General features: G+C 40.6%; 1 protein-coding gene across 1 annotated transcript in view; it reads left to right on the top strand.

Moving 5' to 3' along the window:
• The first annotated feature begins 534 nt into the window (after nucleotides 1-534).
• Nucleotides 535-18,673, top strand: part of PGBD2 (piggyBac transposable element derived 2) — a 36,105-nt gene continuing 17,966 nt past the window's right edge. Inside the window, exons 1-3 of the mRNA XM_040465512.1 lie at nucleotides 535-670; nucleotides 3,742-3,863; nucleotides 15,797-15,860. Coding sequence (XP_040321446.1) covers nucleotides 15,844-15,860 — 17 coding nt within the window. The 5' untranslated portion in view covers nucleotides 535-670; nucleotides 3,742-3,863; nucleotides 15,797-15,843. The remainder of the gene's footprint in view (nucleotides 671-3,741; nucleotides 3,864-15,796; nucleotides 15,861-18,673) is intronic.

Here is an 18,673-nt window from a genome sequence, read left to right as displayed (position 1 = left end):
TTCAATGGCTCCAGTAAGTCTTGTACCTGAGTGCTCAAAGTGGTTTAGATTCTGTAAAGTTAACTCAAGTATGTGTGTCAGGTCAGTCTTCACTTTTGAGTCAGCACTGGGAGTTTTAGCACTGATTATATTGTCCCTTACGTGACTAGGGTATCTTCTGGCTTGATAGCGGCTATTTGCGTTTAAATTCTTTCACAATATGGTCAGGGTCTTAAAATGACTTTTCTTATGTAGAGAAAGCGAAGTTTGTACTTTTCCAGAGGCCCCCCTAACTCATTCTGTTTACAGAACCACCATCCTAGATAGAAAAAAGCCTCCTGCTTTTGTGACCAGGGGCGAGAAAAGTGCCTAGACTAGCACGGGAGAGAGCAGTGTGAGCGGAGCAAACAGGAGATTCTTCGGACACTTCTGTAGCTCAGACCGGCTCGCGGAGCTACTTCCAAGGTCCCTCTAGGCTCTGCGGAGGCCCTGGCCTCTCTGTGGTTGCTCGGGTCGGGGCGTGGTCGGGGGCGTGACTGGGGCGGGACACAGAAGGCAAGCCCAGAGCGCTCTGGTGCCGGACGTTGCGCGGCCGCGACGCCCGAGGCGGGCGCTGCCCGCGCTTTGGGGTTCCCTGCCTCGCGCTGTGTCCAGCGCAGCTCAGCGAGACTTCAGCCCGCACGGCGCGCAGGTAGGCGTCGGCCCGCTCGCGTTGCGGACCGCCCTGGTTTGGGTTCGGGAGCGGTGGGGCCTGGCGTTGCGTTTTCTCAACGGCATCCCAGGCTTTGGCCCTCAGCGCCGCGCGCGGATAGTGGTTACCAGGGACTGGTATGGGGACAATGGGCTTCTGGGCTCCCAAGGCCGAACAGCGGCACTCCCGCTGTAGGGCGGGAGGCGGGCTGAGGGCGGTGCGGACTCAGCCAAGAGAACCTAGAACCTTTGGGCTGGGCGGGAATGCGCTGAAGCAGGATGTACGGGAGTTGAGTGGTCGCCACCTGTGGGCGGAGTCCCGGCTGCGGAGAGACCTGGTAGGGGGCGAGTCTCGGGCCGCGCTCCCTCAGGGGAGGGAGCACCCTCAGGGAGGGGTGACCCTGAGCGGGGACTTGCTGGGTGCTTCTGCCTGCCTCTGAGGTCGCGGAGTGCCTTTTGTTTCCTATTCTCCGTTTGATTTTGTAATGGGGAAGAGGAGGGGAGGGGGCTGGTGTCTCACAAAGGCTTTTCCCCAGCCGTTTTGCACGTGGCTCAACTTTGAGACATTTACATTTGTAAAATGTCTTATTAAAGAAATATTTTCGAAATAATTTCAGAATTAAGAAAAAGTTTAGAAACTAGTACAAATAATTCTCATTTTATTCACTTGGACTCCCCAAATGTTAACATCTAATTTAACAGAACCGCAAAACTAGGACACTAACATCTACAGGTTCTATTCAGATCAGTCTGTTTGTCTAGCCCATTTCTTTTCGGTGGTATAGGATCCAAGTCAGTATTTAGTTGCATTTAGTTGTCTTATTGGACAAATTTACATTTTAACCAGTAGAGGCTCTCTCCCCTTCAGAGTGGCATTGGAAGCACCAGATCTCAAATCAGAGGGTCTTTTCTTCCTCCCTGCCAGGCCCAATAGAGAGTGGCAGCTTTGGTCATCCTCTGTGCCTTGACCCATCCTGGTCCTAGCCAGCCTCTCTTGATTCTCCTTCTACTTATCAGGCCTATCTCCTTTTGTCCTCAAATCTTTGAAGATGCCCTCCTTGGCCATCTTCTCTTTCAGTCTGGGCATCTTCCCTGGGTGATCTCTTGTGGCTTTAAGGATTGTTGTGGTTTTGAGCAAACCCAGGTCCAGCCCAGGTCATTTCTCTGTCCCAGACTTGCTTAGCCTGTGGCCTACATGATACGTTTCTGGGTTATCTCAAAAGCGTTTCTGTCTCAATATGAGCATAAGGCACCTTGAGCTCACTCACATCTGGTCCTCTTCTAGTGCCCCCAATTTCTGTGAATGACATCACCTTACCCTAGCCACCCAGACACTCCTGGGGAAGGCATCCTTTGTCAGCTCTTCCCCCAGCTCTAGCCTGCAGTCAATACAGATTTGGTTACCTTTTTGAATTCTCCCTGGGCTGGCCCACTTTTCTCTATGGGAACCACCATCCTGCCTTTTGTCTACCTGTACTTGCTTTAGTGCCCTCAGTTGGCTGCACCACAGTCAGAATAAGCTTGTTAAAATGTCCAAGTGATTGTGTCGTATTCTGCCTATAATCTTTAAAGATATTCCTTTGCTAAAAAAAAAAAAAAAATAGAGGGCTTATTTCTCACAGTTTCAGAGAATCTTTATAAGTATATTTTGGTAAGGGTCAATCATATATCAAGAGTTCCTAGTTCTGTTCTGAATAAGTGACTGAAAGTCAAAAGGTGAAGATGAAAATGAAGGCCTGATAAGGTGGATTAGGTTCCCTGAACTATGGCCATTTGCTCATTTGTTCAGTTCGGCAAGTATTTATTGGGTGCATACTGCATGCCAGGAGTTGTGTTGGCTTCTGGGGATATAAAGGTGAATAAATTTACCAGGCAATTGCCTGGCCATGGGGGCACTTGGTGAGGTCAACATGCAGTAACTCTTGACTTAGATAAGAACATTGCAGGACATAGGGTGGCCTGAGCCTAGGCAGGGGCTCGGTAGGGGAAGGCTCAGGACCAGGCTGTTTAGTGGCCTTGATCTAATACCAAGGCCCCTGCAGTTGTGATCTGGGAAGGTTCTTGGCAGATTGTGAGGATGGGCCAGTGTCAGAATGACTGATTGGGGGCTGTCACTGAATGTCAGTGAGTGGAAGAGGACCGCCTAGGGCACAACAGAGAAAAAGGTAATGAGCTGAGCTGCTGAGGGTTAGCATGACTGTGAAATGGTAACCAGGTCACATTATCTGACCCCAAACTGGCCAGACGTGTTTGGATTTTATCAAAGTCATACTAAAGCACCCCTAATCAAACACAGGATTTCTGCAGCAAAATGTATGGATACCTACAGTTAGAAATAGAGATTGCAGAGAGCCTCACATCATTTTAGATTTTGCTGCCAGAGTTTGTTGGTACATTTTGAAGAATTGTTCAGTTTTCACAGCATTTTTGACTTCTGAGAATTGTGGGGGAGGGATTGTGGATCTCAAATGATAGCTAACACTTTTAGAGCCAGGCCCCTTGTATGTGCTTCACATGCCTTGACTCTTATCTTCACAGTGACCCCACTAGGATTGGTACCATGAAGATATCATTTTATAAGTGAGGAGATGTGGGCACAGACAAGGTTAGCGACTTACCCATTGTTACAGAGCTTGCCACTGGTGGCTCCATGGTCTACATTCTTACCAGGCTGCAGATTTGTGAATGGGAGGCGGGGAGAGGGGTTGAAGGACCAAGGTCTTTCTCCTACTGTTTAGACACCTAGCATCTATAGCCAGCCTGCCTGAGTGCTGAGGAAGGTCAGAGGAGAAGGGAGGTGGGAGGCCCATAGAGGTTATAGTCACATACTCAGATACACTAAGGGCTTGTGGGACTTGTTTCCATGATGCCTGCATCTTGTGTGGTTGGGCTGTAGGGGAATTTATATGCAGCGTCAAGTAGACCAGAGGAAGAGGTGAGGTGGTCAGAGATGCTGTGTGGACAAGCTGGGATGTGGGCTGGCTGGGCTTTGAGAAATAAGGATTCTGTAAAGAGACTCTTCATGAGACTATAGAGTGGGGAGATAACTGTTTTCTAATTTTCTTCCTCTAGTTGTGCAAGATACATGTGTTCTGGAACACCACAGAATACCTTCTGCCTGCCACTCCATCACCGCAGACAGCAGTCTTCCTGAGGGGCACAGAGTGGATCAACTCGCTAGTATTTGCTCACAGGTGTGCAAATATCCTTGTGCCTTTGTGTGTGTCTGTGTGAGTGTGCAAAAAATATATAAAATGCATGTGAACAAAAATAATGAAACAATGTTCAATATCCTGCTCAGTTTAAGAAATGGAACCTTATCCAAACCTTAGAAGTCATTTATCTGTCTGCTCCAGTTCATCTTTTGTCTTCAGAGGTAACCACTGTCCTGAAGTATCTTTTAATCATTTCCTTGCATTTCTTTATGGTTTTACCATGTGTATGTGTGTATTTCCAGATAATACATACTTTAGTTTTGTTTACCTTTTTGGTCCTTATAAAATGAATGCATGTAATGAAGTATGTGGGTTTTTTTTGCTAATGAATTTTTTTGCAATTCATTCAGTGGTGTGTGTGGCTGAAGTTCTTCATTCACTTTTTTTGTTGTATTTCATAATACAACAAAAAAAGGGAGATCCTTTTTTGTTGTCATAACTGGCAAGTGAGGTGCTACTGTCTCTAATGGGTAGAGGTCATGCATGCTGCTAAACATTCTGTAATGCACAGGACAGCCTCCCCATCTCCAGCCCTCCCACACACTGAAGAATTGTTTAGTCCCCAGTGTCATTGCTGAGGCTGAGAACTTTTGCCCTAGGGTAAATACTTGGGGTGGATTGCTGGGTGTGGGTTTGGGCATAGATACTAATGCACCTTTTACACTCCTTCCAGCACTGAGGCCTCTTGTATGACTCATGGTCCTCTCCAATACTTGATAATGTCTGCCTTTAAAATTTTTGCCAACCTAGTGAAGTGATGTGTGAAATGATACCTCAATCGTGATTGAAATTTTTATTTCCCTAACAGTAATGAGATTGACTGTCTTTTCATGTTTGCATGCTGTTTGTATTTCCTTTGAGAAGTACCTGCTGATATCCTTTTACCCATTTTCCTGTTGTGTTATTTGTGTTTTTCTTAATTGTTCCTCTGATTTCTTTGTATATCTCAGATTCTTTGGGTCTCTTAGATACTAATCCCTTATATTTGTTACAGATAACTTTTTCTATTTATGAGTTTCTTCTGATGAACTAAGAAGTTCTTAATTTAAGTGTGGTGTAATTTATCATTTTCTTTATGGTTAATACTTTCTGCAGAAAGATGTGGTTCTTGCTGGTCCCCAGGTGGATGTGACTGCCTTTGGGACCACATTCAGTCAAGGCTGCAGCTGAACCACAGGACTGCTTCAGGGACCACAGCTGGGACTAAGATTAGCTGGTTTGCCACTGGGGGATTGGATCGGTGTGTCTCCCACTGGTTCCCTGGACCTACCCTAGACTGTGGCAGAGAGAGGCTGAAACCATGTCTCAGGGCTGCTTCTGGGTCCACAGCTGACACTGAGGTCAGCAGGCCTCATACTAGAAGAATAGATGGGTGCTGCTGGGTCCCTGGGTGAGAAGGACTAAGGGCAGACTAGAGCCTGGACACGGGTGCTTTGGGATCCGTAGTCTGGTCCAAGGCTGGGGGACCTATTATTGGTGTGTGGACACTGTGGCTCTTCCTAAGTTCCTTGGCACATGGGATTGGTTGCAGGACTATGGCCAGGCAGGCCTGGAGCTCAGTCCCTAGGGTGTTGAGGCTGCCTTTGGTTTGTAGGCCACGCTGCATTTGGTGAACTTGCCACCGGAGTGCTGGCCTTTTTTTCAAAGAAGCTTTCCTTAGTCTTGGTTTACCCCAGTTTAGAAGCCTCCTACCTGGATCCCAAAGCACCTACAAAGGCACTTTTCTGTGGTTGGCTGCCAAATCATTGTGTAGGGAGACACAAGATAGGGACTTTCTGTTCTTCCATCTTGTTGACATCATTGCTGTTTAGGATAGACCAAACGTTGTCAGTTTTGCTGTTCAGGTCTCAGTAATTTTGTCTGCTTGATCATTAATCACTGAAAGAGGTGTATTGAATCTCTCACTACTGTGATGGAGTTGTCAGCTTCTGCAGTTAATTTTTACTTTATTTTGAGGTTGTTATTAAGTGCATAAAATTTAAAATTATTATATCCTTCTAGCAAGTAGGAGATTTTTTCTCTAGAAGTTACCTTCTTTTTCTCTGATAATTGTAAAAATTAACATAAAATAAAATTTGCCACATTAACTGCTTTTCACTAGTGTTAATATACTCAAATTGTTGTACAGCCAATCTTGAGAACACTTTTATCTTGCAACATTGAAACTCTATACCCATTAAGCATCATCTCCCCATTTCCCCCTCCACCCTCCACTGGCATTAGCAACCACCCTTCTACTTTCTGTTTCTATGAATTGGAGTAATTTAGATACCTCATATAAATGGAATCCTACAGTGTTTGTCTTTTTGTGATTGGTTTATTTAGCATAATATCCTTAAGTTTCATCCATGCTATAACATGAAACAAGATTTTATTCCTTTTTGAGACTGAATAATACTCCATTGTAAGTATATACCACATTTTCTTTATCTAGACATATATATATATATATATATATATATATATATATATATATATATTTAATTTTTATTTAAGTACAAGTTAACATACAGTGCAATATTGGTTTCAGGAGTAGAATAAAATGATCCATCACTTACATACAACATCCAGTGCTCATCATCACAAGTGCCCTCCTTATTACTCAACACCCATTTAGCCCATCCCCACCCACCACTCCATCAACCTTGTTTGTTCTCCATCATTAAGAGTCTCTTATGGTTTCCTTCCCTCTCTTTTTTTTTCCTCTTCCGTATGTTCATCTGCTTTGTTTCTTAAGTTGCATATTTGAGTAAAATTATGTGGTTATTTGTTTTTTCCTGAATGAATTATGTCACTTAGCATAAAATACTGTAGCTCCATCCACCTCTTTGCAAATGGCAAGATTTCATTCTTTTTGAAGGCTGAGTGATAATGTTCCTATGTGTGTGTGTGTGTGTCCATGTGTCCATTCTTTATCCATTCATCAGTTGATGGACGTTTGGGCTCTTTCTATAGTTTGGCTATTGTTAATAAGGCTGTGATAAACTTTGGGGTGCGTTGACCCCTTTGAATCTGTATTTTTGTATCCTTTCGGTAAATATCTAATAGTGCAATTGCTGGATGATAACGTAGTTCTATTTTTAACTTTTTGAGGAACCTCCGTACTGTTCTCCAGAGTGGCTGTACCAGTTTGCATTCCCACCAGCAGGGCCAAAGGGTTTCCCTTTCTCCACAATCGCGCCAATGCCTGTTGTTTCTTGTGTTGTTAATTTTAGCCATTCTGACAGGTGTGAGGTGGTATGTCATTGTGATTTTGATTCATATTTCCCTGATGATGAGTGATGGTGAGCATCTTTTCATGTGTCCATTAGCCATCTGGATGTCTTCTTTGGAAAAGTTTCTGTTCATGTCCTCTCCCATTTCTTTACTGGATTATTTGTTTTTGGGTGCTGAGTTTGGTAAGTTCTTTATAGATTTTGGATACTAACCCTTTATCAGTCAGATATATCATTTGGAAATATCTTCTCCTGTTCCCTAGGTTGTTTTTCAGTTTTGTTGATAGTTACTTCACTGTGCAGGATCTTTTTATATTCACCAAGGTCCAATAGCCCATTTTTGCTTTTGTTTCTGTACCTCCGGTGATGTATCTGGTAAGAAGTTGCTGTGGCCAAGGTCAAAGAGGTTGCTGCGTGTAATACAGCAAAATTCCTCTAGAATTTTGATGGTTCTCTGTCTCACATTTAGGTCTTTCATCCATTTTGAATTTATTTTTGTGTATGTTATAGGAAAGTGGTCTAGTTTCATTCTTCTGCATGTTGCTGTCCAGTTTTCCCAGCACCATTTTTTAAAGAGACTTTTTTCTATTTGATACTCTTTCTTGCTTTGTTGAAGATTAATGGACCATATAATTGTGGTTCCATTCCTGCATTTTCTATCTGTTTCATTGATCTGTGTGTCAGTTTTTGTGCCAGTACCATAGTGTCTTGATGATTACAGCTTTGTAATAGAGCTTGATATCTGGAATCGTGATGCCTCCAGCTTTTCTTTTCTTTTTCAGGATTGCTTGGCTATCTGGGGTCTTTTCTGGTTCCATACAAATTTTAGGATTCTTTGTTGTAGCTCTGTGAAAAATGCTGGTGGTATAGGGGCAGGGTATTGACAGGGATTACATTAAATATGTAGATTGCATTGTGTAAAATGTAGACATTTTAACAATGTTCTTCCAATCCATGAACATGGAATGGTTTTCCATTTCTTTGTGTCCTTTTTAATTTCTTTCATAAGTGTTCTATGGTTTTCAGAGTACAGATCTTTTACCTCTTTGTTTAGGTTTATTCCTAGGTATCTTACGGTTTTTGGTGCAATTGTAAATGGGATTGATTCCTTGATTTCTGCTGTGTCGTTATTGTTGTTTAATGCAATACATTTCTGTACATTGACATTGTATGCTCCAATTTTGCTGGATTCATTTATCAGTTCTAGCAATTTTTGGGTGAAGTCTTTTGGGATTTCTAAATAGAGTAACATGTCTTCTGCAAATAGTGAAAGTTTGACTTCTTCCTTGGTGATTTGAATACTTTTTGTTTCTTTTTGCTGTCTGATTGCTGAGGCTAAGACTTACAATACTATGTTAAATAGTATGGTGAGAGTGGACAACCCTGTCTTCTTCCTGACCATAGAGGAAAGGCTCTCAGTTTTTCCCCGTTGAGGATTGTATGAGCTGTGGAGTCTTTCAGATACGGACTTTATTATGTTGAGGTATGTTTCATCTATCCCTTTTTTGCTGAGGGCTTTTTTTTCAAGAATGTATGCTATACTTTGTCAAATACATTTTCTACATTTATTGAGAGGATCGTATGGTTCATGGCTTTTTTTTTTTTTAATGTGTATCATATTGATTGATTTGTGAACACTGAACTACCCCTGAATCCAAGGAATAAATACCGCTGATCGTGGGCAATAAATCTTTTAAGTCCTGTTGGATACAATTTGCTAGTATCTTGTTGAGGATTTTAGTATCCATGATCATTGGGAATATTGGCCTGTTCTCTATTTTAGTGGGTTCTTTTTCTCATTTTTGGATTAAGGTAATGCTGGCCTTGTAGAATGAGACTGGAAGTTTTCCTTCTATTTCTGTTTTTTGGAACAATTTGAGCAGGGTATATATTAACTTTTCTTTAAATGTCTGGTAGAATTCCCCTGGCAAGTTGTCTGGCCTTGGACTTTTGTTTGTCGGGAGATTTTTGATAACATTCAATTTCTTGGCTAGTTACGGGTCTATTCAAGTTTTCTATTTCTTCATGTTTTAGTTTTGGTAGTTTGTATTTTTCTAGAAATTTGTCCATTTCTTCTAGATTGCCCAGTTTGTTGGCATATAATTTTTCTTAATATTCTCTTAGAGTTGTTTGTATTTCTAAAGTGTTGGTTGTGATGTCTCCTCTTTCATTTGTGATTTTATTTATTTGGGTCCTTTGTCTTTTCTTTTTGATAAGTCTGGCTAGGGGTTTATCAATTTTATTAATTCTCTCAAAGAACCAGCTCCTCATTTTGTTGATCTTTTTAAATTTCTATACCATTTATTTGTGCTCTAATCCTTATTATTTACCTTCTTCTGCTGGCTTCAGACTTTATTTGCTTTTCCTTTTCTAGCTTCATTAGGTGTAAGGTTATTGTGTAACCTTGTGTATTGAGACTTTTCTTCCTTTTTGAGGTAGGCCTATATTGTGATCTATTTCCCTCTTAGGTCCGCCTTTGCTACATCCCAAAGGGTTTGGACTGTCGTGTTTTCATTTTCATTTGCTTCCATGTACATTTTAAATTCTTTAATTTCCTGGTTAATCCTTTTCATTCTTCAGTAGGATGTTCTTTAACCTCCAAGGGCTTTCCATATTTTTTCCTGTGGTTGACTTCAAGTTTCATAGCATTGTGATAGGACAGTATGAAGGGCATGATCTCAGTATTTCTGTACCTGTTGAGGACTGATATGTGACCTAATGTGATCTGTTCTGGGGAATGTTCCATGTACACTTGAGATGAATATGTATTCTGTTGCTTTAGGATGAAATGTTCTGAATATGTCTGTTAAGTCTCTCTGCTCCAGTGTATCATTCAAAGCCATTATTTCCTTGTGGATTTTCTGCTTAGGTGATCTGTCCATTACTGTCAGTTGGGTGTTAAAGTTCTCTATCAATGAGTTTCTTTATGTTTGTTATTAATTGATTCTTATATTTGGGAACTCTCAATTGGACCCTAAGTATTTAAAACTGTTAGATCTTTTGTTTTTAATTTTTTAAATGTTTATTCATTTTTGAGAGAAAGAGACAGAGAGAGAGAAAGAGCATGAGCAGGGGAGGGTCAGAGAGAGAGAGGGAGACATAGAATCTGAAGCAGGCTCCAGGCTCTGAGCTGTCAACACAGACTGCAACACGGGGCTCAAACCCACCAACCATGAGATCATGACCTGAGCTGAAGTCGGACACTTAACCTCCCCAAATTGTTAGATCTTCTTGATGGATAGACCGCTTAACTGTGATGTAATGCACTTCTTCATCTCCTGTTACAGTCTTTGGTTTATTTTTTATTTATTTATTTTTTTTTTTGCTTTATGTTTTTAAAATTTTTTTAAATTTATTTTTTATTTAAATTCAAGTTAGTTAAAATATATTGTAAAAATGATTTCAGGTGTAGCATTTAGTGATTAATTACTTACATATAACACCCAGTACTCATCCCAACCAGTGCCCTCCTTAATGCCCATCACCCATTTAGCACATCCCCCCATGCAGTATCCCTTCAGCAACCATAAGTTCCCTGTATATAAGAGTCTCTTATGGTTTGCCTCCCTCTCTGGTTTTGTCTTATTTTTCCTTCCCTTCCTCTATGTTCATCTGTTGAGTTTCTCAAATTCCACATATGAGTGAAATCATGATTATTTGTCTTTCTCTGACTATTTTGCTTCACATATACACTCTAATTCCATCCATGTTGTTGCAAATGGCAAGATTTTATTCTTTTTGATCACCAATTAGTATTCCATTGTACATATACACCACATCTTTTTTTTTAATATTTTTTAAAAATTTTTTATTTATTTTTGAGAGAGAGACAGAGTATGAGTGGGGGATGGGCAGAGAGAGAGGGAGACACAGAATCCGAAGCAGGCTCCAGCACAGAGCCTGACACGGGGCTTGAACTAATGACCTGAGCCGAAGATCCGATGAGAGATCATGACCTGAGCCGAAGTCGGACGCTTAACCAACTGAGCCACCCAGTCGCCCTGATATATACCACATCTTCTTTATCCATTCATCAGTTGATGGACATTTGGGCTCTTTCCATAATTTGGCTGTTGTTGATAGTGCTGCTATCAACATTGTGGAGCATGTGCTCCTTTGAATCAGCATTTTTGTATACTTGGATAAATACCTAGTGCATTTGCTGGGTCGTAGGGTAGTTCTGTTTTTAATTGTTTGAGGCACCTCCATACTGTTTTCCAGAGTTTGCATTTCCACCAAGAGTGCAAAAGGGTTCCCCTTTCACAGCATCCTCACCAACATCTTGTTACTGTCTTTGATTTAAAATGTAATTTGTATGATCTAAGTATGGGTACTGTGGCTTTCTTTTGACAGCCATTAGCATGATAGATGATTCTCCATCCCCTCACTTTGAATCTGCAGTTGTCTTTAGGTTAAAATGACTCTCTTATAGGCGGCATATTGATGGGGTCTTGGTTTTTTCTTGTTGTTGTTTTTAATCTGTTCTGACATCCTGTGTCTTTTGATTAGAATATTTAGTCCATTTACATTCAGAATGGTTATTGAAAGATATAAATTTAGTGCCATTTTGTTACATGTAAAGTTGGTGTTTCTGGTGATGTTCTCTTTTCCCTTCTATCCTTGTTGGTTTTGGTTTTTTTTTTCCCCACTCAAAGAGTCCCTGTTACTATTTCTTGCAGGGCTGGTTTAATGGTCATGAACTCCTTTAGTTTTTGCTGGTCTGAGAAACTCTTTATTTCTCCTTCTATTCTGAATAACATCCTTTCTGAATAAAGTATTCTTGGTTGCATATGATTCCTATTCAGCACGTTGAATATATCATGCTATTCCCTTCTCTCCTGTCAAGTTTCTGTGGACAGATCTGTTGTGAACCTGATATGTTTTCCCTTATAGGCGAAGGATTTTTTTGCTCTGTGCTTTCAGGATTTTTTCCTTGTGTGTATTATTTTGTGTATTTGACTATGATGTGTCTTCATGGTGGCTAACTTTTGTTGAATTTAATGGGAGTTCTCTGTGCTTCTTGGGATTGTGATGTCAGTTTTATTCCCCAGATTAAGGAAGTTTTCAGCTATAATTTACTCAGATAACCCTCTACCTTTTTCTCTGCATCTTCTGGGACTCTTATGTTTTGAATGTTATAACAGTTTAAGGAGTCACTGAGTTCCTAAAGTCTACATTCGTGATCTGAAACCTTTCTTTTCCTCTTCTTTTCAGCTTCATTGCTTTCCATAATTTTAGATTCTGTATCACTGATTCTCACCTCTGCGTCCTCTCTGTCATGGCATCCATTCAGGTTTGTATCTCGGTTATAGCATTTTAAATTTTGGCCTGACTAGTTTTTAGTTTTTTTGTCTTTGTAGTAATGGATTCCTTAGTGTCTTCTATGCTTTTTTCAATATCAGCTAGTACCCTTAAAATTGTTGTTTCAAATTCTAGTTCAGACATCTTATATCTGTGTTAATTAAATCTCTGGCCATGAATTTTTCCATTTTTTTCTTTTGGGATGGGATGAATTTCTACTTGTCACTTTGGAGGTCAAAAAAAAAATGAGGGAAAAAGAGAGATAGAGAAGAAAGCAGGCTAGATCTTCAGTGTGTTTTGGTCTCCTTGTTAAGAGACACTTGATCCAAAATAAAAAAGAAAAATAAAACAAATAGAATAAAATAATAATTTAAAAAATAAAACAGCGTGTGGGTGGCTTAGCCAGTTAAGTGTCTGACTTTTGATTTTGGCTCAGGTCATGATCTCACAGTTTGTGAGATCGAACTTCACATTGGGCTCTGTGTTAATATTGCAGAGCCTGCTTGGGATTCTCTCCTTCTCTGTCAGTCCCTCCCCTACTCACTCGTGCACATTTTGTCTCTCTTTTATAATAAATAAATAAACAATAAAAATAAATAGAAAAAGAATAAACAAAAATTCCTTTCTCTGTATTTATATATACATATGTATATATATGTATGTGTATATATGTGTGTGTATATACACACACATATATACACATACATATATATAAATCCAAAGGAAGCTAGATCCTGTTTCCCCTAGAGCTGAAGCTTTGTAGCACTTTATTATCAGTAGACTTGGTGCATGTGAGGGATTTGTGCTGATATTCTGGGGTAGGAGCTGATTGCTCTGATTCTCAGGAGGACTTCCCCTAGTCAAGTTGTACTTGCAGAGCACAGTGGGGTGAGGCTTGCAGTAAGCGGCTCCAGCTTCTACTTGGTGATGCTGTTTTGTTCCCTGAAGTTGGTCAGAGTTGAAGGGTGGGGGAAGAATGGTTTTTCCCTGCTTTCTTTTCTCTGGATCAGGGACCTCATGCATACTGCTCCTTAGGAAGCCCTCACAGATGATCAAAGAGTCACCCCTCCTTTGTTCCAAGCTTCTGTCAGATACCCGTCATCATCCTGTGTATGAACTGTCTGCCTACCAGGAGGCACAGCACTTCTGTGTTTTATCTGTGGCATGACTGAGTTTCAAAACTCACCCTGAGGTGCAGACTTCTGCTGATCCTCTGGGGGAGGGTCTTGCTGTGTGCTGTGGCCAGTGCTGGCAGTCCCAGAAAACAGTCATGTGGCTGCACAGCAGTTTGGAGTTTATGGTAAATCACAGCACAAAGCCAGCACCAAGGTTTGCTGTCCTCAGCCAGTATCTTTGTTCCTTTGCTGATGAACAGGGCAGTTCAATGGCTCCTGCAGGATCTTTTGCCCCCAGAGAGGCCATATCACCTCTACCAATGCACCCCAGACAGGGGAACTCTTTCTTCCTGTCTGATCCAGGGGATCTGCCTGCTCCTGGGTGTCTGCCATCCTTCCCCACCAGAACACTGCTAATGCTGCCAGGCATGACCACGGTGATGGCACTGATCTCTGAAACTTTAGACTCTGCACTCTGCTGTTTATAAAACCTCCAATATTAAAACCCTTTCCTTTTGCCACTCGGTGGTTTTGGGGAAGAGTTTTCTTGTGCAATCCCCTGCACATTTTCACTCTTTTTCTCACTCTTTCTCTCATTCTCTTTAACTCTTTGTCCACATTCAGGGCTCCATGTCCTTTGCAGCACCTGCAGTGCTTTTCTATCTTAAATCAGTTCTTTGCACCTCATACCTTCCTCAAGGTGGTCTTTTTTCTGCTTGTAGATGTGCAACTTTGTTCTCTCAGTCCTCAGATTGGTTTCTTGGGTGTTCATAATGATTTGATATTTATCTAGTTGTGGTCGAGGAAGGAGACAAACTTAGGGTCACCCTACTCCTCTGCATTTGTAACCTGGGGCCCAAGATTTTGTTCTTTTTATGGGTGAATAATATTCTATTGTATCACATATTTTTAATCCATTCATCTCTTCTTTTTATAGTTCCTAAGATATGAAGTTTTTTTTTTGATCTTTCTATTTATTTAATGTATGCATTTATAACTACAAACTTCTCTCCTAGAAATCATTTGCTGCATCCTATATGTTTTGATATATTGTGTTTCTTTTTTATTTGTTTCAAGATACTTTTTATTTTTTTAATATTTTATTTATTTTTGAGAGAGCGCAAGTGGGGAGGGGTGGAAGGAGAGAGGGACAGAGGATCTGAAGCGGGCTCTGCACTGACAGTAGCGAGCCTGATGTGGGGCTTGAACTCACGAACTGCGAGATCATGGCCTGAGCTGAAGTTGGATGCTCAACCCACTGAGGCACCCAGGTGCCCCTTAATTTTTTTTAATGTTTATTTACTTATTTTTGAGAGAGAGATAGAGCACATGTGCAAGCGTGCAAGCATGAGCAGGGGAGGGGTAGAGAGAGAGGGAGAGAAAGAATCCCAAGCAGGCTCTGTGTTGACAGCGCAGACTCCCAGACCCCGATGCAGGGTTTGATCTCATGAACCATAAGGTCATGACTTGAGCTGAAACCACTTAACCAACTTAGCCACCCATGCACTCCAACAAGATATATTTAAATTTTCTTTTTAATTTCTTCTTTAATTCATTGGTTGTTAAGGAGAATCTTGTTTCATAGTCAGTTCTTTACATATCTAGGACTTCACTGTCAAATGCACTGGCCGCTGGCTAGGCATATATGACTATCTACATTAAAATTAATTGGAATCACATAAAATTAAAAATTCACTTTCTCAGTCACAAGCCATATATCAGATGTTTAATAATCACAGGTGGCTCATGACTACCATATTAGGTACCAATGATACAAAACATTTCCACTATTATAATAACTTTCATTGGCAATCCTGATATAGAATAATAGTTGTTCACCAGGAGCAATTTTTACCCTATGGGACACTTGACAATATCTGGAAACATTTTTGATTTCTACAAATAAGGGATGGGTATTCTGGTTTCTATTGGATAGAGGGCTGGAGAGCTATTAAACATCCCATAATACACAGGACAGCGCCCCCCACAGCAAAGACTCATTCAGCCAATATGACAATAATTCTGATGGTGGGAAACTCTGCCCTACGATGTATTTTGATGTGAAGTGTGAGGTGGAGATCTTGTTGTTTTTCCCTCTGCTTAACCAGTTGGCTAGACACCATCCCTGTCCCTGTATACTCAGTCCATTTACTCTGCTGGTGAACCTTAAGCTAGAGATGCTTTTTGTTTTTGTTTTTGTTTTCCTTAAATGGTCTAGAAAGTCCTGTTGCCTTTCTACTTAAGACACAATTTTTAAAAATCAATTTTTGTTGCCTTACAGATTCTTTGACTTTGCACATAAAGATCACTCTGTGTTCCCAGTATATCATGGCTTCAACTTCAAGGTAAGTCCTGTTTGATGAAAGACTTTATGCAAGTGATTAATTCTCTTTGAAATGCCCAAGCCCATGACATTTTTAGCCCTTAGTCTTACTGACCTCACTAAGCATTTGGTCTCTAGAAGGAAAAAGTAGGAAGAGAGAGGAGACTGGGAGGATGGAGAAAAGGTGAGGCAGACAAGGTCGGGTGTGTGGGATAGGTGTGGCCCTGTAGTTCCAGTGTCTATACTTGATCTAAAAATGTGATTTACTTTCTGGGGTGCCTGGGTGTCTCAGTCGATTAAGTGTCTGACTTCAGCTCAGCTCATAATCTCATGGTTTGTTGGTTTGAGCCCTGCGTCGGGTTCTGTGCTGACAGCTCAGAGCCTGGAGCCTGCTTCAGATCCTGTGTTTCCTTCTCTCTCTGCCCTTCCCCCACTCACTCACACACACTGTCTCTCTCTGTCTCTCAAAAATGAATAAGCATTAAAAAAAATTTAAAAATGTGATTTACTTTCCTCATCTTTTAGTGCACAAGATGGTTGCTACTGGGGCTGCTTCAGTCCCTGCAAGCCTTCCCACTCCAGGAGTCTTTTTGTTTGTTTGTTTCAAGTTTTATTTAAATTCTAGTTAGTTAACATATAGTGCAATATTGGTTTCAGTAGTAGGATTTAGTGATTCACCACTCACAGATAACACCTAGTGCTCATCACAAGTGTCCTCCTTAATGCCCATCACTCAGTTAGCCCATCTCCCCATCCACCTCCAACCCTCCAGCAACCCTCAGTTTGTTCTCTATAGTTAAGAGTCTCTTATGGATTGCATCCCTCCTTTTGTTTTATTCCTTCTTCTATGTGCATCTCTTTTTTTTTCTAATTCCACATATGAGTGAAATCATAAGGTATTTATCTAACTGAATTATTTCACTTAACACACTCTACCTCCATCTACGAATTTGCAAATGACAAGATTTCATTCTTTTTAATAACTAATATTCCATTGTGTGTGTGTGTGTGTGTGTGTGTGTGTGTGTGTGTGTGTGTTTGTGTGTGTGTGTGTGTGTGTACACGACATCTTTATCCATTTATCAATTGATGGACATTTGGTCTCCTTCTATAATTTGGCTATTATTGATAATGTTGCTATAAATATGAGGTGCACATGCCCCTTAGAATCTGTGTTTTTGTATTCTTTGCATAAATACCTAGTAGTACAACTGCTGGTAATTCTATTTTTAACTTTTGAGGAACCTCCATCTCTTTTAGAGTGGCTGCACCAATTTGCATTCCAACCATCAGTGAAAGAGAGCTCCCCTTTCTCTGCATCTTCTCCTATATCCGTTGTTTTCTTGTGTTAATTTTAGCCATTCTGACAGGTGTGAGGTGGTATCTCATTGTAGTTTTGATTTGTATTTCATTGATGAGTGGTTTTGAACATCTTTTCATGTTTCTGTTAGCCATTGGGATGTCTTCATTGGAGAAGATTCTATTCATGTCCTCTGCCAGTTTTTTAACTGGATTATTTTTTGGGGAGTATTGCAGTTTATAAGTTCTTTATAGATTTGGATACTAACCCTTTATCAATCAGATATGTCATTTGGAAATATCTTCTCCCGTACCCTAGGTTGCCTTTTAGTTTTGTTGATAGTTACCTTTGCTGTGCAGGACCTATTTATCTTCTTCAAGTCCCAGTAGTTTATTTTCACTTTTGTTTCTGTGCTTCCAGTGATGTATCTAGTAAGAAGTGGCTATGGCCAGCGTCAAAGAGGTTGCTGCCTGTATTCTCCTCTAGGATTTTGATGGTTTCCTGTCTCACATTTAGGTCTTTCATCCATTTTTAATTTATTTTTGTGTATGGTACAAGAAAGTGATCCAGGTGTATTCTTCTGCATGTTGCTGTCCAGTTTTCCTAACACCATTTGCTGAAGAGTCTGTCTCTTCATTGGATATTCTTTCCTGCTTTATCAAAGACTAGTTTTACATACATCTGTGGGTCTCTTTCTGGGTTCTCTGTTTCACTGATCTTTTTGTCTGTTTTTATGCTAGTACCATACTGTATTGATGACTACAGCTTTGTAATACAGCTTCATGAAATCAGAAATTGTGATGCCTCCAGCTTTGGTTTTCATTTTCAATATTACTTTGGCTATCTGGGGTCTTTTTTGGTTCCATACAAATTTTGAAATTGTTCTAGGCCTGTGAAATATGCTAGAGTTATTTGATACAGATTGCATTCAATGTAAAGATTGCTTTGGATAGTATAGACATTTTTACAGTATTTGTTCTTCCAGTCCATGAGCATGGAATGTTTCTCCATTTCTTCAGTTTTCTTCAATTTCTTGCATAAACATTCTGTAGTTTTCAGTGGACAGATCTTTTGCTTCTTTGGTTGGGTTTATTCCTACGTATTTTATGGTTTTGCTATAATTGTAAATGGGATTGAGCCCTTCATTTTCTTCTGCTTCATTATTGGTGTATAGAAATTCAATCGATTTCTTTATGTTAATTTTATTTTACTAAAAAAAAATTTTTAATGCTTATTATTTTTGAGAGAGAGAGAGAGAGAGAGAGAGAGACAGAGCAAGCAGGGAAGGGGCAGAGAGAGAGACACAGAATTGGAAGCAGGCTTCAGGCTCTGAGTTGTCAGCACAGAGCCGAATGTGGGGCTCGAACTCACAGACCACGAGATCATGACCTGAGCTGTAGTCGGCCGCCCAACTGACCGAGTCACCCAGGCGCCCCTACATTGATTTTATATCCTGTGACTTTGCCAAATTCATGTATCAGTTCTAGCAGTATTTTGGTGGAGTTTTTTGAGTTTTCCACATAGAGAGTGTATCA

The sequence above is a fragment of the Herpailurus yagouaroundi genome, unplaced genomic scaffold (genome assembly GCF_014898765.1).
Source record: "Herpailurus yagouaroundi ecotype Mexico unplaced genomic scaffold, PumYag 566, whole genome shotgun sequence".
Lineage (NCBI taxonomy): Eukaryota > Metazoa > Chordata > Mammalia > Carnivora > Felidae > Herpailurus > Herpailurus yagouaroundi.
This window is presented reverse-complemented; position numbering and strand designations above follow the sequence as displayed.